This window comes from Paralichthys olivaceus, chromosome 5 (genome assembly GCF_024713975.1).
Source record: "Paralichthys olivaceus isolate ysfri-2021 chromosome 5, ASM2471397v2, whole genome shotgun sequence".
Taxonomy (NCBI): Eukaryota; Metazoa; Chordata; class Actinopteri; order Pleuronectiformes; family Paralichthyidae; genus Paralichthys; species Paralichthys olivaceus.
Window position 1 is genome coordinate 16,143,906 of NC_091097.1, and position 24,208 is coordinate 16,168,113.

General features: G+C 40.5%; 3 protein-coding genes across 3 annotated transcripts; all 3 read right to left on the bottom strand.

Moving 5' to 3' along the window:
- Positions 1 to 1,177: 1,177 nt before the first annotated feature.
- LOC109639390 (adhesion G protein-coupled receptor E1-like) lies at positions 1,178 to 11,338 on the bottom strand. The gene is made up of 21 exons (XM_069525154.1): positions 8,701 to 11,338; positions 8,427 to 8,558; positions 8,190 to 8,342; positions 7,969 to 8,094; positions 6,993 to 7,136; positions 6,728 to 6,874; positions 6,492 to 6,638; positions 6,346 to 6,383; positions 5,827 to 5,907; positions 5,422 to 5,451; positions 5,156 to 5,318; positions 4,948 to 5,061; positions 4,357 to 4,532; positions 4,093 to 4,269; positions 3,789 to 3,992; positions 3,276 to 3,517; positions 3,098 to 3,164; positions 2,912 to 3,003; positions 1,885 to 2,044; positions 1,675 to 1,740; positions 1,178 to 1,548 (listed from the first exon to the last, which is right to left on the bottom strand). Exons 1-21 carry the CDS (start codon positions 9,140 to 9,142, stop codon positions 1,501 to 1,503), a joined length of 2,949 nt encoding a protein of 982 aa, XP_069381255.1. The 5' UTR covers positions 9,143 to 11,338; the 3' UTR covers positions 1,178 to 1,500.
- Positions 11,339 to 11,417: 79 nt separating this feature from the next.
- On the bottom strand, positions 11,418 to 17,069 carry LOC109639395 (GDP-L-fucose synthase-like). The gene is made up of 10 exons (XM_020102825.2): positions 15,409 to 17,069; positions 15,015 to 15,129; positions 14,199 to 14,327; positions 13,985 to 14,058; positions 13,545 to 13,678; positions 13,333 to 13,397; positions 13,135 to 13,201; positions 12,914 to 12,987; positions 12,630 to 12,729; positions 11,418 to 12,072 (listed from the first exon to the last, which is right to left on the bottom strand). The coding sequence occupies exons 1-10, from the start codon at positions 15,561 to 15,563 to the stop codon at positions 12,017 to 12,019; spliced, it is 969 nt and encodes a 322-aa protein (XP_019958384.1). The 5' UTR covers positions 15,564 to 17,069; the 3' UTR covers positions 11,418 to 12,016.
- A 920-nt stretch (positions 17,070 to 17,989) lies between these two features.
- Positions 17,990 to 19,900, bottom strand: alkbh7 (alkB homolog 7). The gene is made up of 4 exons (XM_020102812.2): positions 19,508 to 19,900; positions 18,690 to 18,863; positions 18,416 to 18,540; positions 17,990 to 18,224 (listed from the first exon to the last, which is right to left on the bottom strand). Exons 1-4 carry the CDS (start codon positions 19,772 to 19,774, stop codon positions 18,104 to 18,106), a joined length of 687 nt encoding a protein of 228 aa, XP_019958371.2. The 5' UTR covers positions 19,775 to 19,900; the 3' UTR covers positions 17,990 to 18,103.
- Positions 19,901 to 24,208: the final 4,308 nt, after the last annotated feature.

Sequence of the window (24,208 nt, forward strand, 5' to 3'; positions counted from 1 at the left end):
GAATTTTAAATCTCGGCTCTGTTAATGATTCACTTCTTTAGAGATAAGACAGGAGGCTGCTTTACTCTGTAAAGAACAACAGTGTACTCCCACAATGTGTCCATGACATTGATGTCAGGGCTCTGTGGGCCGTACCATCAGTTGTAAGACTCTGTCTCAGTTAAGTGCAGTTTGAGGTGTTAGTTGGGTAAGATGGGAAAAGAGGAAATTATTCTATACTGGATTTCAGCAGGTTGCATGATCTGTAAACCCAGTCACTCCACTGTGGTTGTGCAGAGTAACTGGTCAGAGCTAATTATCCTTTGAGAGGATAAGACAGACAACCTCTGTCCCCTAGAGGCCATGTGATGTGACTGCCACAGTTATATTGATTCATGTAAATTATTCGTAGAAAAGTTTTAAAGTAAACTGATTTTTATCCCAAGGAAATAATAAATATTTGAAAGGGAAGCAGCCAAATGTGAAGTGCACAATATTGTTGCCTACCAACAATGATAAATAGGCAGATTTTGTTCAGTATTACATACATTACTTTGTCTGATGGAGACACTTGACACTTAAAGAAATTTGACTTATCCTCACACTCCATCACCAATCTATTCATATAACATGTGTTTGTGTGTATTCTGAGTAAGTGCAAGATGTAAATATGATGTAAATGACAGAGAATACACTTGGCTTTCCTGTCCCTTGAATTTGTCTTGTAAAGTTTGACACACCTCAAGGTACTCCAGCTCTCATGTAAACACAATACAAATGGGGCGATGAAGAAACAACAGAGGCGTGATTGTTTTTACTTTGTGCAAAATGTGTTTCTTTTTTGACGGTGACTATCTGAGGGTGCGGGCGGTGACGTGTTTGGTAAAGCTCCCTAACCCAAATGAGGGACGGCTAAAATAAACCGAATTGAACCCTTTATTATGAGTCAGTGTCTGATACATAACGTGAAAACCCAACAGTGAATATAGTTTTACAGTTTTTAAGTGTATTTGTTGTACAACTTCCCAGCTTCCAGGCTCTGAATGGCAGGAAGCACACCACATGTACAGCTGTGCAGAAGGTGTGCGCTTGCTTGAGCTTGAGTTGTATTTTTTTCTGGCTATTTTAACGAAACAAACTGAGACAGCTCTACTGCAGCAGAAGTTTATTATGGACTCAGAGAAAGACCATAGACAAAGCACACGAAATATACAAACCAGCTCACAAAAATACTGTGTGCCTGTCACGCAAGAACCATCACACTGCTAACTAGAAGGTTCTGATTCATTGTACACATCCAGACCATTTATTCTGATCTTACTTTATAAGTATATTACTGATGTTTGATTCTCTACTTGTCCTAAAAGCTGTTGTGTAAAAGGAGCAAGGACGATGATCAATGACACTACAGTTATTGCAGGTATTAGGTAAATCTTCCAATAACCCACACACAAAAATATAAGGTTTGCATTTGTCTTCCATCTTCTTTGTATCAAACCTGTTAAATCTCCATTAGCCTCTTTATTCTTGAGTCTTGTCAAAGTCCTCGGACACTGAAGGAGCATCTTTCTGTTGAAATATATCATTTATACCTCGTCAACATAGAGGCAACATCCATGCAACATCGTACAGATTATAGATTCACTAAGAGACATTTTGTGTGGTGCCTTGGACATAATCCAGAATAAAGCTCACCACAGATCCTGCTTCTCTGGGTTTATTGAAAGAACAAGTCAGCCATTTTATGTATTCCTCCCTCACCTAGAAAAAACAATGAAATACAACCTGTTCAGAGTCGTGTGTTCATGCAAGTGAAAGGAAGGCAGGCTGTTCTAATTGCTGCCATTGTTAGTGATGGCAGCTTATGACACACATCAGATTGACAGGAACAGAGAGTGATGTTACCTCCTTATTGAGCAGGCAGTGGACGATGAAGAGGAAGGTGCCCTGCTGGGAGTTAAGGAGTATGAAGAGGACCTGAAAGAAAAGATTTGACTGGTACAGGCCCAGAATCCAGGTGCAGCCCAGGATGACAAACTGAGCCAGGATCTTGAACACAATCAATCTGCGAGCAAAACAAATACAAAGTGAGCGCAGGGTGTTTGGCAACTACTCCAACAATGTATTTTTAAAAAGTCAGTTTTGATGACTGATGATGGATCATGATCATGGCGGCAGCTGATCGTGGATTATAAGTATATATGTCTACTCTCATATACTACACTTACTGGCAATACCTCTATAAGATAAGACAAGATAAGATAATCCTTTATTAGTCCCACAATAAGGAAATTTGCAATATTACAGCAGCAAGAGTCAGAAGTAGGCATCAGTAATGTAGAGTACAGAGTGTAAGGAAATTTAAAAAATATGAATGCAATATAAACTAATACATACAGTGTAAATACAAGAACAATATGTACAGTGTGAGAATATGTACAGTGAATGGATTGCACATGAACCATTGTATTGACAGAATGAATATTGCACAGTTAAGAGAGTTAATCCAGAGTTAGATTCCATAATGGGTCCATTTAGTTCAACTGGCCGAGCTGGTTGTATGATTGCTGCTCCCTTTATCTCCGTCGCACTTTTGTATAAACATACACATACATACACCCCTCCATTTATGTTAAACACTGTCTTTTCTCAGGGATAAATGCTGTTATTTTCTTGATGTGCTGCACTGCACTTCTGTCTGTCCTGGGAGAGGAATCCCCCACAGGTTGTTCACCCTGAGGTTTCTATGTTTTATTTTTCCCTCTTGGTAAAAGTTTTTTTTTGTTTTGGTAGTTTTTCCTCATTCTTGCTGAGGAGTTAAGGGCAGAGGATGTCGCACCTTGCTAAGCCGTATGAGACAAACTGTGATTCGTGAATTTGGGCTTTACAAATAAGACTTTTGCATGAGAGAAAAAAACAAACTTCCACTCACCTTGTATCTTTAGACTGAGAGACATCACTCTTCATGTTGGCCAAGGTGGGTCTTAGACTCCATAAAGTAGCACAGAACAAGATGCAGTTAAACTAACAGGGGGAAAACATTGAGAATGAGTTTGGAGGAGGCCAATGATGATTCACTGCAGCTGCTTATATTAAAACACATAGACAGTAGACTCACTAAAAGTACAGTGATCACTGGCCCTGTCAAAGCCCAATTGAAGTGGCGTTCCTGCGACAGCCAGCACCTGCACGACACACATTACACAACATACAACAAACAATCCATTTTAAAATACAAAACACTAATCACAACCGCACAGTCGATCAATGTGTGTATCACTGTTCATGCTACTCACACCTCTGCCTTAGTAGCACCATATCCATCAGAATACACAAGTGCAGAAACACCCACAATGACAAATGGAACACCGTAGCCGATCAGGTAGAGAAGTGGCCTGGGGAGGCCATCTCTCTGGATGACCTGCACCTTAGAGAGCCTCCGGACCAGCAGGTAGAGCTGCAGTGCCTCCAGCAGCATCCACACAAAACTTGCAACAATTAAGAAGTGGAGCAGGCCGGCCATGACAGTGCAGGCCAGCTGGGGAAACAGGAAAGAGGGAAACTCAGAATTAATAAATTGCTTCTGGAAACACAGTTTGTTACCTTTGTTGTCACCATCCTTTGTTTGTTTTGTAGGTTCACATCCAAATGTTGGATCTGCACCTTTTAACCCTTTAACCGCCCTTTGGTCCCAGGTCCATCCACGCATCTGTTCAGAACTTTTTGTGTAATTCCACTGACAAATTGCCAAACCAGCAAACACAACCTCCTTTGCAGTGGAAACAATCTGCTTCTGAATTTTACTGTACCTCCTGTTTAACGTATCTGTCGTTCCACAGCAGCAGGAGATGAGATAAGGCGAGGCTGAGACAGAGGTGAAGACGGGCGGTGTTGTTGATCTTGGGGTTCCAGCTGCACAACAGGAAGGTGAGGATGGCGAGCGCAAAGAAGAACAGTCCGACAATCACACACAGCCGGTTCAGCCACTCTAAGAAATCATCCTCTGGTGGAGGCTGAAAGCACACGATGTACAGGCCAACATATGATGTGATGAAAGGAATATTGGGAGCACATATTCGAGAATACACATTCACAGGCTTATCGATAAAATACCTCTGCGATCTGCAGGATGAGGGCAAATGTGGAGAGATGGGAGCAGCTGCACACTGTGTAGTTTTCGTTAGTGTATGCAGCCCAACAGCCCTCGACTGACCACTGTATAGACCTCGTCTCCTGTGTTTTGTCCTCCCAGTACACACAGGTTACCAAACCAGACTCACGCACTGCCTGCTGGAACAAACAGAGATTTCTAGATTGTTTTCTTTTTTGTGACGCTAAAGTTGTGGACTTCAGAAGTATTTCTGAGCCGGAGAGTACCTTCTTGTGATAGATGGTAAAATTGACGGGCTCTGTGAGGTTGGTGTTGTTCATTAAGGGTAGGATGGCAGTGATAACGTCAGAGTACATCTCTGTCCTGTTTTCTGTTTTGAAGTATTGATGACTGAGGAGACTCTCCATCCCCTGTAGCGTCATGAAGGCAGCCGCTGCAGAGTCTGGGAATTCAAACACAGTGGTCATATCAACACTTACACATACCACTTATATTCCAAATACTCCAAATACTACAAGATCAACTTTAAAAAGTAATCCTAAGATTCAGTCTGTTTGTTTCCTGTTCCAGCAAAATCTAGTCTACAGGACTTTTACTATAAGTTAGCATTAGCATAGCATGTGATGGATTGCAGAAAAGGTATAAAATGTTGATGTAATGTGTAAAACAGATATCAGAATAAGTTAAAATTGCAGATTACCTGAATTCACCCTATTCATAACATATAATTGACAGTCTGTACATTTTCATTGCAAAAGGTGGAACAACAAGGTGTAGTATCTGTGGCTGCAACATTGTTGGTGTATGTATACTTTGGTAAGTATCTCCAGCCTTTTTAACTGTGCACGTTCACTCACCATTGTTGTTTTTGGCGAGTCCTTCAAGGTTGATCTGCATGGTGTTTCCATTAGCTGAGAGAAGAGAGTTCTCTCCATTGCTGTTTCCGGGTCCAATAGTTTCAAGACTTAAATCTAACACACATTAAAGTTACAACAGCTTGAATTGAATTCCTCTGAGTACACACACAGCAAGTGTCTGCAGTCAAGTCAGATGAGTTGATCTTACCCAGTGTTGAGCTCCTCACGGTGGTTTTGGATTGGTTCTGACCTGGAATCACCATACCCGTCACTAAGCGGTCTGAGATGCCCAGGATCATACTGCCAGTCTCCCCATCGCCTTCACTGCTCACTGTGAATGACCTGGCACGTTGTCCAACACCTGACACCTCCTTTAACAAATCAAATATTTGTGGGAAATGACTCAGCTGGCTGATGTTGTCATCCCAAATTAGAATAAAAAACAAAAAAAGACATTATTTGTTGAACATGTACCATAGATGCTGAGAAGCTGTTTGCCACAGTCTGCAGAGGGAACACAAGAGAGAGGGGGGAGCATAAGGTAAATGCGCTTTGCAGTGTTATTCAGACAACATTAGCAAAACCTAAAATGCAGTTAAATTAATTTACAGGTTATCTCATGGGAAGCTAGCTCCTCAGGAAACTACAGTGACCAGGACCATATCTTAAACATCCAATATGTAAGTTTGGCCTCGGTTTGAACTTGTTCCAACATTGTTGTTTTTGATGATTATCATCATAAGTTTGGTCGTTTTTAGACATTTTGATGAAAAATTGTTACATATTACATCATTGATGAAACCAATTTAAACTTAGTAGATAAAATCTTGTCTTTTTAAACGTTTCTATGAAGGAAATATCACAACGTTTTCCACTTACCGGTCCTGGTAAGACCCGGCCTGAATTTTCTTTCAGTTGTTGCTCCATATTGCCAAGAAAAGCTCTCTCTTTGGTCTGTCCCTGCAGGCGATACAAAAAGGGTCATCTTTAATGTTACAAGCAGAGTTCACAGTTCACGCACAGTAATCATAATGACTGAATTTTGACAAAAGATTTGAACATTTGCGCATATGATTCAACATAATATCCCAACTGTGTGATGGTTTAGAGCATCTGTGTGTGGTGCATGACTTTATCTTTAAATTTAAATCCACCATACTGAATGATAACAACACAAAAGGGCCATTATCACTATTCACTAATGAGTTGTTAGTCAGGCTAACTAACTCGTCTCATGGTATTTTTGATCTATCCACAAGCAATGACCCATAAATTGGATTCGGACAGACTCCAAATACAGATTTTTTCATTGTATTCTGTATTAGTTCACACACACGTATTTTCGCTGAATGTAAGATTGTTATTTTTATGACGATGTCACTTTGCTGTCACATTTACCTCTGGGACTTGTATCTCATCTAGAATCTGCTGAATACCTGTTGAGTTGGTGCAGAAGAAAATCAAAATGAAAAAAATGGTCCTTCACCACATCAGGACATATCAAAATGTTGCAAGAGCTTCAACCGAATCCTTACAAAGCTTACTTTGACAAAATGAAATACCCAGTGTCCAAACAATTCCTGTGGATGGGTAGAATCCTTCTGGACAAGAGCAATAGAAGGTTCCAGGTACATTAGTGCATATAGTTTGTCTTCCACATATTCCTGGTGTCTCACTGCACTCATCTATATCTATAGAGAGAGAAAACATACACATGAAAGTAATATCATGATACTAAAATCATATGTCGCATAGGTCCATAGTGTGCACACATACACACCTGTGCATGGGTTAGATTTGCTGGCTATTACACTGGGGTTGTTAAGCCGAAAACCACTGAAGCAGGCACAGAGATGAGATCCGATGGTGTTTGAGCAGTTGGAATATGGACCACAGATGGCAGTGTATTGGACACACTCGTCAACATCTGCCAAATACAAATCAAACAATCAAACACACAATTTCATGTACAACTCTTGACTTGTGTTACAACCACGAAAAAGTTGACAGCTGATTTTGTAATTTTTCCAGCGGACTCCAAATACCGATACAGATGTTGGTCATGTTGGGCTGGTGCTCTGGTTGAGTTGGTGCATAGCCAGGTTGACACGTGCAGACATGAGAGCCAGGTGTGTTGGTGCAAATAGACTCAGGGCCACAGATGGTGGAGTTGAAACATTCGTCAACATCTGATGAGGGAACGGTTAACACAGTTGGAAAAAGAGTCATGTCTATGATGTGGATTTTCTCCGAAACAAAAGCACTGCAATATGAATTCACCAACAACAACTAAAAGAGAAAGATTCTCTCACTAGCAATATTGTGTGCAGAGATAAAAATGTTTTTTCAGTCGAAATTTTTGCTGACCTTGAAGCTTCTTCCTATCGAATACCTCTTTTACACCAAAAATAGATGGTATATGCAGGTTTTTTTTAAACACGAGTACACAAGCTAAGAAAATAAATTTGGTTCCTTGTCTATTGCCTTTTTTGTTTGCCTTTCTGTTTTTTCCCCAGTGCATCATATTTGACATCACAAATGCCCCAAAAACTGAGGCGCTCAGTTTTCTAACATTGCTGTCTTGCCAATATCTATAACTGCTAATCTGAGCCGATAAAAACCTTTGTCTACTGCAGAGTCATTTGGTCTAGGAGTAATTGGTGATTGTATCCAGTCCCATTGCAGACAAAATCCAGATGTCAGTGGGTTATAGTGGGTTTTTTGACCAGTTGAAAAGGGGCTTAAGTGCTGAACAGATGGGCATCTAAGTTCAAGTATTATATTAGCATGTTTGGTCAAGAAAAGACTGATTGATCAATCGTTTTCAAACAGTTTCTGATGTGTCCCTGTCCAGCTGACAAGGCCAAATCTGCCTGGTGATTGTTTTAGCACACAGCATTCCAACAACAACTTAAGATGGTAACTCACAGATTCAATTCATTAGTTTAAATATTCCAAATACAAGCTTAGAGAACATAATCAACCCGTCTTTAATGCACGGTTAAGTTACAATAAACAGACCTTTGCATATTGGATTTGCTTCGAGTACAACTTTGTAGCCTTTGTGGCATTTACACTCAAAAGTTCCTGGTTTGTTGTCACAGGTCCCATGTTCTCCACAGATGTTTTCAAGACACTCGTCAATATCTATAAAGAAAAAAAACTTGCATAAGACAACGATGCCGCAGCAGCTCAAGAGAAAGAAGCTCTCATTTGAGACAGGTGGTAAGACAGTCTCGTACCTATGCATTCATTGGTATTTCCAGGTGGAAATGTTGTATTTGTGGCAGTGTATCCTTTCACACAGGTACACAAATATGAACCAAGCTTGTTGGTACAAGTGGAAGTGGAGGAAGGACCACAAATTCCTGCAGTTTTCACACACTCATCTATGTCTGCCGAGAGATGTTGCAGACGGGGGTTTCAGATGGGAAGTGTAGTACATGCCCTCCAGTATAAATTGAATAAAATGCACTTACCAACACAACCGTACGAATCTCCAGTGGGAAGGTGTTGAGGAGGAATCTCATACCCAAGTACGCAAGAACAACCCCCCCCAGAATCGCACTTAGCAAGTGTTCCGCAGGAGTCTGGGTTACACTGGTAATGATCTAAATAGAGTCAACACACACACACATGCACACAAAACACACAGTAATTATATTGATGGGGAGAGGTAGGTCTCCTTAACAGCAGCAAGCTGCACATGGGTCAATATAAAGCAGAGAATGGCCATGAGTAATCATTTCTTACAGGTTACATATCCCATATTGCTATATGGGTGACTGTCTGGTTTGTAGATGTAGAATCCTCCAGGACAGAGCACCACATTCATGGTGAAAGAATAATAATTGCAGGCTCCAACGTCGGCATATGCAGTCCCACTTGAAGTTCCAGATTCAGTTGTTGGATATGCAAATGAAACATGAGCAGAATATTGGGCCCCACCCGCAGTGCCAGTGTTGCATGTATTAATGACTCTGTCTCCACCAATCCCTGTGAAGCGCCACCACTTATTGACAAGTTCAACATCGTCGTGTGGGTAGCCAGAGAAGGAGCTTGATTTAAATAATAGATTGCGCCATGGGTCAGTTATGTTCTGGTATCCATCACAAGAACCTATGAGAAACAGCAAATACGTGAATGTAGGAGTGTTAAAAATAACATACACAAAAATGATTGTTATTTCACCCATAGCCAGAATCTGATGTTTACAATTTAAATATCAGCCATACCAATGGGAAAAGCACAGTGGCCGAGGGTGAGGAGTGAACCTGTGAAGTAACAAAGACAAAGAGGACACAGGTGTTTCTGTAAACTGATGTCAGTGGTTTCAAAAAGTGAACTTCTCAACATATATCAAATACATGATGCATTTGCATTTGTCCATGTCCAACTATTGAACAGAAGAATGTCTGTCTGATAATCTAACAAAGGAAAATCAATAGATGGCTATGACATAAATTATGATGATTAAGAAGATAACATCAACTCCAACAGCATGTGTTAGGCTACAACAACATATTGCACATTATAAAATCATTTTGTGGTTCAAAATAATGTTTAAAAAGTACACCATACCTTTAAATGTACTAAAACTGATTTTTATATGTCAGAAGAAAAACTGAAAAAGGTCCTGAGAAAATATCAAGAACATTAAGATTAGAGTAAACCTTTTGGAATGACCTGTATTTTTATATGAATCTTTCAAATGTGCCGTATTGTCAAAAATGTAGATTATAACTCACAAATGCATTGTTTTTATTCATATTGAATATGGTATTCATGTTGGTGAAAAAAACAATATGAATCCCGAGCATGAACAAAACTTTACTGGAATCAGAATGTAGAAAACCTGCAGTCAAGTCAAATGAATAACTAAAAGACACTCAGGCATTTTAAATTGGCTGTTAACAAGAAAATGGAGCAAACTTTATCATCGAGGGATAAATTAGTTCTCAAGTTTACCAGTGTATCTTACAGGACAAAGTCAGGGAGACTCTCTACCAGCTGAAGTTCAACAGACAATGAAAATGACTTTAAACAAAGGAAATCAGTTTTTTTGATGTGGCCCCGTCAGAGAAAAGACATTAAACCAGTAGAGAAGCAGTGTAACAAACTCAAGATATATTTTTCCACCAGGCTCGCTTACTTTTTCCACCACCATGGTAAAGAGTCGCACAACACACAAATTACAATGGCTTGTGTGTTATAATCTTAAACACATTGTGTACGTCTTTCCTGGAGACTTAGACAAAGATCAGATCACAATGACAAATTCAAGTGGAAAATCTAGTTCATCTTAATTATCTGCATAGAAAACATGAATAAACTTACCAAAGAGAAGTATGAAGGTGCAGCAGTTCATCGTGGCAGGTCCCTCTCAGTCAAACAGCACTTATCACTGTGAAAGCTACCTCTATGTAGATTTTAGCAATTTGCACTGCAGCAAAATTGTTTTTACAAGGTTTGGCACCAGTGCAAAAGACAATGCAAATGCACTTACTTGCAATAGAAAAGCTTTAAGTACAACAAAGCTCACGTCAGGAAATGAAGAGGGGAGAGCGCTCACTGCACTGCAATCTGTGCAACTTAAAAAGTACTAGAGATGACATGTTTGAATACAGGCACAGAGCAGAGTTGTGTTATGTCACGTTATATTGTTTAGTAATGTTAAGTTAATTTGTGTTGTATCATTTTGTGTAATGTGTTATTTGTGTTGTGTTATCTTGTGTTACATTACGTTTTGTTGAACATGTTTACAATACTAATGGATTCCCCTCGGACGGGGAGAAACTTCAGTCTTCAAACTTCACACTGAATTTGTCAAACTAAATAACAAAAACCTGATGCACACAGTAAACTTGCTTCGGACCAATTTATCATGACCTAAATTATTTTCTTATAGAATGACACTTTGATTTGAGCCTGTGTGAGGCACAAAATTCGATTTTGCTGTTGAAGTCACTGTTTCTCAGTGGGTGTAAATGAGTTTTTGCATAGGCTGGACAGTCATGTGTCATAGTCTGTCGAAGGTGGAAAAAATATAAGAACACAGTATATGAGCTCGGTGGAATCAAACCTGTTGTATTTACCATGAATGCAAATAGTGAAGCACCTCAGGAGTGCAAGCTTTCACTGTCATGTCCATTTGTCTTGTAAAATTGTGACTTAATGGAGAAGGTTGCATGGAAATAAGCTTACAAATCTCTGTGAATACGAATGAAGAAAAAACAGGATTTGTGTTTTTAAGGCAGCAGCTGCCAAACGTGAGAAGGAACCTTTGAACCTGACCTTTACAAGTAAAATTGCCTTGCATTGCCTCACCCTGACCATATCTGGAGCTTCCGTCTCTCGGTTCCATATGTAAATATTCATTTACATGTTTTTACATGCAGTATCTGATAATACTGGTTATGTGTTCTGTGTTCTGATACTTATAGTTTGTTCAACATTAAATCCAAACAGCATTTTTGTATTTTTTTTATTCTTTATTGCGTAGATCCAGGTTTCTCCACAATGGTTCATTCACAGATCCAAACAACAACATGGCTGATTCTGAGAACGACTCACATGATTACATTGACACAAAATTGATTAAAATACAGCTTAATTAACTTCTGCAAACACATGTAGGCCAGGCCTTTTTGCTTTCTTTAAATGAAACAATTGCCAACAAAATTGGTATGACAATATTAAGTATCCCTTTAAATTTTGGAAGGCTGTATGATTTTGTATGCATTGTCACCATAAAAAATCCAAAATAAGAGTAGAATGATTTAAAGGTTATATAGATTATATCACCCACCCCTAATTTTCATAAAGATCAAAAATTCCCCTTATGCAAATAATTTTTTTTCGTAAGTTGAGAGCAACGGAAATTCCTTGTATGTGTAATAAAGCTGATTAGATATTAATTAGATATTTAAGAAATGTGTTGCCATCCAGAGTTAATGAGTGTTTGATACACTGGAGAATATGTACAAGATTACTTGTGACAGTGTGTAAACCAACATTATGAAGAGTGAATAGATGTGGTGGTTAACTCTCAACTTAGTATTTGGACGCGTCATTTATTGGCAATGTCGTAGTTGGCCACGAACCAGTCGCAGGTCATCTTTATAGCTAGAAAGACAGAAACAAAGACAGGATAGCGTCACTGGGCTGAGGACAAAACATTCTCTCAAACCTGCCTTTTAGTGATTGTTAACTGCCCTGCCACATCACTTAAGTTGTCTTAAAGGTCTTGTGTGTAAGATTTAGGTGAAAGGGATCTATTGGTGAAAATGTTATATAAAATAATCCTAGTGAAGTTTTTACCAATGTGTAATCATCTAAATTGTAAGAATTGTTTTCATTACCCTAGAATGGGCCCTTTATATTTAAATACTTCTACAGAGGCCGCCATGTTTTTTACAGTAGCCCACACTAAACACCTTTTGAGTTTTTATGACAACTGAAAGTTACCACAGGTTCTCTGTCATGTTTGGAAGGGGAGGGTGAGATGAGGAGTATTCAGCTGCAACATGCAACTTCACTACTAGATGTCACTAAATCTTACACACTGAACCTTTAGGTAGAACATGTGCCAGTGGATTTCTTCTGCTGCCTCACAGCACTAAGCATTAAGCAGAATGCATAAATATTTCATCAGTAAGATGCACAGCGCAATGGACTCTGACCTTCTTTAACGGGTGTGAAGGTGAAGTCAGGGAGGTAGCGTCTCAGCTTGGCAGTGGTGGCCGTCTTCCTTATCTGACCATCGGACATGGTGGTGTCATACTGATGTGAAGAGTCAAGGGGAACCCAGATGATAATTGTGGTTACAGTATAACCTGGCTCCACGACAATAATATTTTGTTCATTCAAATAATTTTAACAACAGAAAATAAGTGGAGTCATGTCGTAATGAAACCAGCTCAAAGGGACGGAGGTGAATCACTGGATGTTAATGTTTGAAGGATACATGTATGTTGCCTTTGAAGTCCAAAGACTCTGCTATCACCTCCACAGCCTCTTTGATGGCCATCTCCTCCTCCACTGAAATAAAACCAACAGTGGAAAATTAATGAACAGTGTCACATATCTCTATGTTTTGAACTATTAACTAAATTCCCACTTGCGGTGTATCACACAAGATATTTACAATGTGCACATTATGAAGGGTGAGCGCAGCGCTGTACTCACCAGAGATGATAAGAGGGTCAATCTCTTTATATTCTCTCATGACCCAAACCATTATACGAGCCAGGTCCTGAGAATAAACACAAACAATGGAACTTTCGTATTCATGTTATAGTGTGTTCATTGTGTTATTTTCTAAGTTGACATTTAAAACATGTACTGTTCCTTCACATGGCAGGTTCCAGCACACAGATACTTTACCAGAGAATAGGTAAACTGCCTCCGAGGATTTCCAGTGCCACACACATTCACCTGAGTTCCTTCCACTGTAGGAGACAGAGGAGAAAATCCACTCTTTCACCTGCTTGTAGTCTGTGAAGTGTTATTCCCTGCTTGTAGTCTGTGATGTGTTATTCCCTGCTTGCAGTCTGTGTGTGTGAATCAGGACTGATCAGTGGATGCGAGTTTCTCACGTTTGGCTTTGTATGTCTTGCCAATGACGGCTGAGAGCACGTGGCCATTTTCTGCAGTGAAGTTGTCATGGGGCCCAAACACATTGGTCGGGACAACCGATGTGTAACAGCGTCCATGCTGCCGAAAGTATGCCCTGTCAACACACACGCACACACACGCCAACAAAGAGTCAGACATATTTTCAGTTGAAGCTTCCAGCTTCAGAACAAACATGTCATAAATTTAACTGGTCTGAAAAGGGAGCAGTAATCTCAGGTCAATGTGCACCTGCAGTTAAACAGACATTTTGAACAGCGCAGTTGTCATGTTTCAGCTCGGAGGCAGCACCACAGAATGAGCAAAAGAATCTCTTGTCAGAACAGGCACATCCTCAGCTGGATTTACATGTTACATACATGTTCAGAACACACACTACTGTTTGTACAGCAAAGCTTCTTACCTGTTTTGAATGTCAATCATTCTTTTAGCATATGCGTATCCAAAGTTGGATTCATGAGGTGGCCCATTGTGTATCTTGGAGAGTAGAGAATCACATTACACAAGTTTGTTAGGTTCTTTAAAATCTGCACCAAACAACGTGGCTGCGTTTCTCCTACAATAAGACAACAGCAGGAGCTACACAGGGCAACTAAAGCGTCTTAAAAGAAGCTCACCATGGTCTCGTCGATGGGATATGTAGTTTTGTCAGGGAAGATACAACTTGACAGGCAAGACACGACCTTGGTGACGTCCATCTGATGGGCCGTGTGCAGTACATTGTCATCAATCTTTACGTTGTCCCTCTGTGAAGGTGTCAGACTGTCAGTGACCGACCATCACAAGAGAATGTAGATATTTGCCATAGACCACACTTTTACAGTAAGGTAAAAAGAAAAGACTCTGCTGCAACAGTTGCACTATTTGACAAATGGGATTGGTGTTGTGTCTCGTCAATTAAGTTAATTTTATTCATGTTCATGTTTAGAGTTATGCCATGCCTTAGTTTAGTTCATGTTTAGTCTTGTGTGTTTTGAGCACTCTATGTTAAGTTAAACTTCACTCATGTCTAGTCTTGTTGTGTTTTATTTTGTACTCACCTTTTCCCTCTCGTTTCAGCCCCTGACCTCCTCCCTTTGTGTGATGTTCCCACCTTTGTGATCATCTTCCCTGCCCCTGATTGGTTTCACCTGTTTTCCCCTACCTCATGTATAAAGAGTCCTTGTCTCCCTTTGTCCTGTGCCAATTCCTCCTGTTAAGTCCATGAGTGTTTATTGGAGTATCACTGTCAAGTCAAGTTTATGGTCTTTATCAAGTTTATGGTCTTTTTCGGTTGTCAGTTTTGTAAGCGTTTATTCGTTACTTTTCATATCTCCTAGAGAGCGTCTTTTGTTATATTTACTACTGCCACAGAGTCGTGCATTTAAGTCCACCAGCTTCGTGTCTGAGGTCGCTACAATTGGTCGTCGTATAACACGTCAACATTATCTCACCAGAAACTGCAGGTTCTCCTTCGAGAGAAAAAAGAGCCCTGCCACTCTGGCAGCGAGGTGGATGACATCAGTGGGACGATGCTTCTCAAACACAGCCCTGGTCTGTCCAACATCCCTGTTCACATTTACACAGTTTAAACACCACAACTATTTTCAGTCAATAACAGGTTTGAGAACTGCCTTTAAGCTTCACTGATTATTTGCTCGATTGATTAAGAGAATGTCTGGTACTAGTATTTTAATACGTACAGTATGATACAGTACACTTGATAGCCAACACTTATAATACACTACATATCTGAGTGCATTAAAGAGGGGTGACTGGTCAATAGGGGGCGATAGGGCCCCCCCTTCCCAAAAAAAAACAAGATGAAAGTGAGAAGAAGCAACTTACCTAAGATCTGCATCTTTAGAAGAGATGAAGAACCATTCCTCTCCGTCAAGTTTTCCACCTTCTGTTAGGACCACATGCTGGATGGCTTTGCCGATCAACCCAGATGCACCGGTCACGAGGACACGTCTTGGCAGTGCATTGCTCTCTGAGGCCATCGTCTATAGCTTTGCTGTCTTTAGGGGACTGAGGAGTAGAGAAGTGATGAGCAATACCAGTTAAACTGTGGGAGTCCACTCAATTCTGAAGGTTGTCTTTAGAGGGGGAAAGTGTAAATCCAAATTTCCTCATTGCAGATCCCACTATGAGAGACTATCTGACCATGAGACACAGGGTGGCTGTTTGTGACGACTCTGTACCACGGTTATTATAGTTAACGAAAACTGAGACTTAAACTAAAACTAGCAATGAAAAAATTATTTAGTTAACTGACATAAAAATAAAAACAACAATTACAAAATAAACGAAAACTAAATGCAAAACTAACTAAAACTAAACTGAATTGCAGATAAATTCAGCTTCGTTTTCTCCCTCGATTACTGCCTGTCCTGCAGGTGATGGTTAAAGAATGAAATTAAAGGACTTGATAAACCATATTTGGTGTCACACATTGTTTCATCCTTTTTCAACTTCTACAAGTCAAGGCTTTCTCTTAATACCTGGAAAAACTAAAACTAAGACTAAAACTAAATAAAAACTAAACTGAAACTAGTCGATTCCTCAAAATAAAAACTAAACTAAAACGACAAAATCACTTGTTGAACTAACTAAAACTAAACTGAAATAAAAAAGCAAAATGAAAAACTAAATAAAAATCAAAACTAATGAAAATGAAAAACTATAATAACCTTGCTCTGTACCTCTGCAATAAGGTCATGGTTATCACAAAAAACAGTTCACAGTAAATGAAATTAGAGTGAGACCTGTGTCCAGACGTTTGACATAGAGACCTAAAGACCTAAGATGCAAAAAATAACAACAAAAATGAATGAATGAATAAATAAATCTGATCAACATAAATGTACTACATCCATGTACTCTCTAAAAGCAGATGATAATATGACAAAATAAATATTTCAAATGACTTCATGTTCTTTACCTGTGTGTTCAAGAGCTGAAGAAAGAGTGAGCATCAATAAAGGCACAAAATGCCTCCTTCATCCTGTCCAACACGTTTTTTTAACTTTTGTTCACTGGTTTATTCTAACGCCCCCCCCCTTCCAGAATCACCTTGAATAATAGGGTTTTAAGCCAATGACTCAATTTCTGACTCCTCCCACATCATCCCTGTGCCTTTTTGAACAGAGAAAATGAAACGATGACTTTTACTGGTTTATGAGACTGATGTCTAACAAAGGTTAATGCATGTGGACAGTTGCACAAAGCACAAGTGAACATTTCATCCTGAAGGTGACACATGATTAAGTTTAAAAGTTTGTATAAAGTCAATTCAAACATTAATGGCTTCATTAAGCAGCAACATGGACAAACAAATCCCCACAAAGGACAGCCGTGATGACAGTGACCAGACAGAGATGTGATCCAAGCTCCACACATTGAAATGGTGAAAATAAACGAAAAACTTTTAACAACAGATGTAAATGGATATGCAGCTTAAAATATGGTAGATACTGCAACCCCATTAATGTTTTCATATTTTTGGATTCCCCTCTAAGCCTCTAAGATAAAATCTTAAATCTGCCAGTCAACTCATCAGTGAAGAAAGTTTTCAGGAGCCCTTTGACGTCTTATGCTGAAATATTTATTGAAGCTTGGCCAAGGAGAAAAATCAGAATCCATCAATACAACAACTGTGCATGATGTCATCTCATATTCTGAAGTGTGCTTTCCTGTGGTCACACTTTAAACCCCTACAGTTCATTTAGTCTATGGGTCTGCTAGTTCCTAAACAATCAAATGTATTTTCTAATTCTGGACACAGTATTGCCTGATTACGCAGTCTCATATCTGTGGTGTCAAGGGAGTGGACATTTGCCAAGCTCTTGCACTTCCCGAAACTCTGTGTTTTCAAAATGTTTTACACAGTATGCTCCATTGTTTTCAACTGAGAGATGATTGGTGAGAAGCTCCTATCAATCCAATGTGGGCAGGTATGTCTCTTGCATAATCATAGGTCCAGTACAGGTGGTATCTTGAATTACAATATATCATTATCATTAATATGATACAGGTGACTATCAGCTGGCTTTATTTCTCTATAGGTTTTTGTATTTTTATTATAGTATGATGGATTGCTTCTTTGAAACTCATAAAGTAAAAGTTAGTTAATATTTTCATCAGATGTGTTACTTACTTAAAAATTAAAAATCATCAGTGCAAAAATAGGCCCATGTGACTTTTCCTGAAGATTTTTAAATGTAGTTTATATACCTCTTTCAATAAATTAAATATCATCCATTAGGTAGGCTGTCATTCACCTGCGTGTTACATTTTATTATTTAAGATCAAAATCTATAGACAAAGTCAGATTTTATGCAGCTTTGATGCAAAGAACTTTGTGTGTGACTTACCTCTCTGTGTGTTAGTTCAGTATAATATAAAAATAAACACTTCACTCCAGAGCAAACTTTAGAACAGGACTTTTAGTTATATCTTCAAAAATGGAGATCAGTGACACAGTTCCTTTAAATTCAAGTTATGCTCTGTTTTGAATGTCCACGTCGAGTCAGTGTGTGCGTCAGTCCGGGAGGTTTCGACAGATGACAGAGATGCGACGCTGCCGAGGAACTCTCTCTCCATTGAACACAGACTCGTCATCTTTCAGGATCTCATGGGTGAAGTCATATCGGGCCTGGTCCCTGGACGGATGTCGAGAGAACAGAATTATAAACATCAATGCTCTTCTTAAAGGTATATTTCAAATTATTAAACAACTGCCATGCACCTTATATTTACTGCACATGAGAAGTGGTATTCAAGAACTCAAACAGTTCATATCAGAATAACATCCGAATATATCATTGTAAATTTAGTATAAAGTTTACTCAACCTCAGTATATAGAGTGAGCGTCGGGGCAACAGAAGGTCCAGCCAATGGCCTTTGGCATCCTCCCTCACCAAACGCATGATACTGTCCGACAGAAGACTCAACCCAGCAATGGTGCTGCCACAAAACTGAGAATACGCAGTTAGTGCAAAGCTGGCATAATAGCATATCACACACAGAAGGTTTTATCAAAGCTTTTCTGTCCATCTTAAAACCAAACATATGTGATCGCCCGTTTTCTGGTCTGGACATACAGAGAAAGAAAAGAGAAATCTACCTTGACGCTGTCGACATGCGGCTTGATGTAGCCAGTCTTGTCCAGATCCAGAACGTGCACGGGCCCGAGGAGCGAACAAGCCTCCGAAAACGCAACGGACCGGACACGACTCAAGACCTTCTCACATGCTTCCCCCCACCTCTCGCGCTCAGTCTCCCGGTAGCCGTGAATAGCCTGAATGTGGGTAAGGGATCAAAGCACAAATGTGCAAGCAGGTCGGCATCACTCTCACTTACTTTGCAACAGTGAAGTATATGACTTCCTTTCAATGCAGTGTATAAAGGCCTGGACTATGACAGGCTGCCAGGAGAACTTTCTCCAATTGTGATGTTTACACAAGTTAGGGTTAGCCCATCTTGGCCAAACTACTCACGTCTCCCTGTTTGCCACTGGCAGCTGTAAAGGATGTACGTTGGATGGTGTAAATTTGCAAATTGGTGAAGTGGTTCAAGTCAAGGCTTAAGACTTTCCTGCCTTTTACTAAATGTCATTATTATTCATTATTCACTGTTACTTTCACTTTTTCATTTCTTATTATATGTATATGTTACACCAATTGGAAGGCTCGTGGTTCGACCCCCGTTTCCCTCATTCCACCTACCTACAAGGTGCTATTTCTACATATTTGAAGTTCAAGAACTAGCTAACGTTCAAGACTCTTTGCTGCTGAAACGTGTTGAACAAATAAACTTCTTCCGGGAATCTCAGCCACTGTTTATTGGTCTGGATTCCTTGGGGATTAGTAATGAGTGAATAAAGCATCTATACGTGAACAAGTGAGGGACGTGTGTTGTCTGCGCTTGTGTGATCTAACTCACATCGTCCCAGTGGTTGAATTCGTATCGTTTCTTCCGGAGTCCAGGCTCCAGCTCCCTCAGCAGAGCCCCCTCCTCGTCCTCGGTGATGAAGGCCGTCCTCACCTCCACCTGCGAGCCGAGACCGCGCACCAGCTCCGGGCTTGAGCCCCGGATCAGAGCCTCGTCCCCGGCAGCTACCGGGCCTCCGCGGGCACCGGAGCTGAGCCGAGCGCCAGTGAGAGCGGGAGGTTTGTGGAGACGCGTGAACACCGACAACAACAGTTTCATCCTCCTGTGTGAAATATGATCGACTCGCTGCACGACACTTTTTTACCTTCCTCTCAGTTGTTGTCTTTTTCACAGATGTCAGACGGTTACGGGAGGCGCCATGTTGAATGCGCAATGCATTGTGGGGGGTGTAGTCCTCCAACGTTAGACTTACGTGAATCAGAGAAAAAGGCCTTTGAAACGTATTTGTTCGAATATATGTGTAATAAGTGTTTTAATAATGTGCGTGTGTGCCACAGAGTTAAATTGTTCGAGCCCAGATCTGACCCACACGTCATCCTCGGCGAATGATGGCACCCGAGCGGCTCCTGTTTGCCTGACCCGGCCACAGGTTAACCACAGCAAACAGCGTGTCCCAACAAATATGTTCAGTTGTTGTTGCCCTAATCTCTAGAAGTATATGTCTCTGTGTGTCCATACACTGAGAGCAATGCTAGAATGAATGGAGTCAAGTTCCTTCCAGCCTATGTGTACACATGTAAAGCCAATTCTGATTTATGTGCTTGGTTTGATTTGTTTTGTGTTGCCAGTCTAATTCTTCCTGCAGATGGTGTTGACAGGCAGGTTTACTCATGGTCACCTGTTGGTGACATCATATTATATTGATCCTTATCTGTGAGATCAAAAGACCACAATGAACAGATTTATGTGCTGTCACTAATCCATCAGCCGTGTTTCACTACATGTGTTTGTATAGTATTGTCGTGTGCAGCCTTCCAGCCCTTCATGCACTAAAGAAGAGAGCAAGCCTTCTTTTCTCTGTTGAGCACAAAGACCAGAGCACAGAGAGAATATTTTTGGTCCAACATGAAGCCTATTAGTCATTTATTCATAATGCTGAGGGAATGCGTGTGAGGTGAAACAAATGTGGGTGAAGCTTACACACTGGCGTGGACATTAAAACAAACACAAAAGGGAGAGGGCAGTGAGAATGGGGGTGGGTAAACCTGATAGACCAGTCTTTCTTGTGTTCGGGACAATAAATCTGAGGAGATACAGGAACGCACTGCAGAATCTCCCCCCTTTAGAGGGATAGTTCACCAAAAAATGAAAATGCACTCATTTTCTATTCATCATTATGCCGATGGAGGGGTGAGTGAAAAGTTTGAGTCCACATAACACTTTTGGAGTTTCAGGGGTAAACAGCATTGCAGCCGAATCCAATACAAAGTCAATACAAATTAAAGTGTGAACTCTTCTTTAGACATAATAAAACAACAGAAAAAAAACCCAACATGCCTCCATGCTGCTCCCGTGGTGTCATCCAAGTGTCCGTAAGCCCCGACCTTCATATCCGACTCAAACGACATCATTTACATCGTGTTTTTAGCCTAAAAGTCCACTGATATCCTCCTGGGTGGCGGGTTCATGTATGCACTTGCTCACTGGAAACCTGCACAAACCCTGCAAGGGCACACGTTCACGTGCCTACATCCGCTAGCATTGCCACTCCTGGTGATGGACTTTTAGGCTAAAACACAGTGTAAATGACCGCGTTTCGAGTTGAATATGAATGTCTGGGCTTAAGGACACTTAAGTGACACCACAGGAGCAGCATGGAGGCATGTTGTGTTTTTTTTATGTTGTTTTATTACGTCTGAAGAAGAGGTCACTTTGGCTGAAACACCTTTTTCCCCTAAAACTCCTAAAGTGTTTTGTGGATCTCAGACACTTCACCCACCCCTTCATCGGCATAGGGGTGAGTAGATAATGAGTGTTTTTTCATTTTTCGATGAACTCTCCCTGGGATATTTGGGCCACATTTGCTATTTCACAAATGGGCTCATTCATTTTGTCTGGGTCACAAGATGACCTGGAGTGCTGCATCATTGCCTCAAGTGGCCCACATCCGTATATATTCATGTGGTATTTACTTTTTGAGTCATATGTTCAGTTGTTGTTGCCCTAATCTCTAGAAGTATATGTCTCTGTGTGTCCATACACTGAGAGCAATGCTAGAATGAATGGAGTCAAGTTCCTTCCAGCCTATGTGTACACATGTAAAGCCGATTCTGATTTATGTGCTTGGTTTGTTTTGTTTTGTGTTGCCAGTCTAATTCTTCCTGCAGATGGTGTTGACAGGCAGGTTTACTCATGGTCACCTGTTGGTGACATCATATTATATTGATCCTTATCTGTGAGATCAAAAGACCACAATGAACAGATTTATGTGCTGTCACTAATCCAGCAGCCGTGTTTCACTACATGTGTTTGTGTAGTATTGTCGTGTGCAGCCTTCCAGCCCTTCATGCAGTAAAGAAGAGAGCAAGCCTTCTTTTCTCTGTTGATCTCATAGCTTTGGGACATAAACACTCAAGGGGTCAAGCAACAACACGGAGTGCAGTAAATGCAGATGTTGCAGTTCTTCCCTCTGAACACTGGGGGGCAGCCCGTGATTGTCAACACATTCAGGTCAGTTGTCAAAACCTTCAAAATAAATCATCCAGGGAGGAGGAGGTGTTTCTGATCCATCCAAAGTGAAGTTTGTTAAGTGGATAAAACATTCAAAAAGGTCTTATTAATGCAGGGCCAATTTTAAAGATCCATTTTTCATTGTCAAGTGTTTAGCATTTCTAGAGCAACTGGATTTTAATTACATAATTAATATCATCATGTAGGAATATGGATTTTTGTGTAAATTAAGGACATTTATGAAATATGAAAAAATGTACAGAATACAATTACTAAATACAGAGATGATGCAACAAAATAAAATGTCCCTGGATCCTTATGTGCACTCACAGTGAGAGGTAGTAGATAGGAAACCTACTTAAATCACTTACCTTAAAGTACTGGAAGGAGTATGAAAAAAGCAAAAGAGCAAAACATAGTTCTGAGTGCTGATAAAGCAGTGACTTCATCCTCACTAGAGATTTCAGCAGAAAGAAAAAAGCATTGGCCTACTTACAACTCAGGACAGGTTACCGCCATCTCTCTTATGCTCCCTCATTTACTTTCTTTCCAGGGGAACCCTTTGTCAGGAAAACCTACGAGGAGAGTGATGCATCTCTTTTGCCTTCACAAGATGAACTGAAACTGAGGTTTGTGTTCTGTATCAGATAGTTCAGATATGGAAAAAAAACTTCCACTGAGCCAGGAGAGCTATGAGAGACGTTCAGAGATGATCATGCATGTGTTACCCAATTTATGACTGAGTTAATAGATTTAGACGTGCATATTTCAGGATTTGAAACTATTCAATGGGTTTTTTGTGTGTAATTCCTTGTGGTACATCCACCATATTCACAGACATGTAGTTTAGCATGAGCCTAAACATACAGCACGTTCATCCAAACACACCCGCTGCATATACACAGGGATTATTAGTGCTCCATCTGTGAGGCTGCTGTTGGTCTCGGTCAGTGAGCATCCATAATAAAACTCACACTCCCCCCTCCTCCAACACACACACATACATAGCTGATGTGATGCCCATTTCATTGTTGGATGCCATGGTGCTGCCCCCAGCATTACGTTCATCCAGCCATGATGAGTGTTTTGGATTCATATTCTAATTCCCCGTTGGTGCACTCATTTAAAGCTTCTATGATTCACTGCATATGCATTGGTCATTTTGTCCTGGAGGCACCCTTATACCTTCTGTTGAATCATGCAATTTAACTGGAAATCACCAGAAAAATACTTGGCAGTGGTCGGTGTTGAAGTTATATGTGCAGCCTGTCTGCCATTACCATACTACTAGAACTAGAATGACCCTGCCGAGGCCCAGCAGTCCCCTTAAATTCAGCCAACCTGCACCAAATTTCACACACTTCAGTTCCCTGAATATTCCTGATTGATCCTGATCTGCACAAAAATCCAATGGGTTCTTCCCTGACCCATAAAACCACAGCCTTGCACCAGGGCTTGTCAGGTCTCTTCCCCTTCATTGTTGATTTCAAGCATTTGAATTGGGATCATTGAATATTCAAGTATACAGCTTCCAACATGTTCCATATCTTCTGGTCTGGCTCTGATGGTCATGAACCTGCTTGGCGTGCATGTGTGTGTGTGTGTGCGCGTGTGTGTGTGTGCGTGCATGCTTGTGTGTGCGTGTGCGTGTGCGTGTGTGTGTGCGTGTGTGTGTGTTCATGTGTGTGTGTTCATGTGCTCAAACCAACCATGATTTAATTAACACTTTGCAGTGTGTTTGCTATTACATCTGTTTGACAGCCTCATATTACACCTAAATTAAATGTTGTTTCAACTCGAGCATCTGACCCAGTTTTCTATGGTGAGGCACTTCTTCACCTCCTTTATTTTTCACTCTGGTTATGTAAAGGTGGACGTCTCGGCCACAGCAAAATAATATTTTCGACCTATGTTTTAATATGTTATTAACTTACATTTGGCCGTCGACTACAGTCCCACTTAATTGTGAGAATGTGTGGAGCAGTCTTGCAGAGGTTCATACGCAAGTCTGCATTGAGTCGG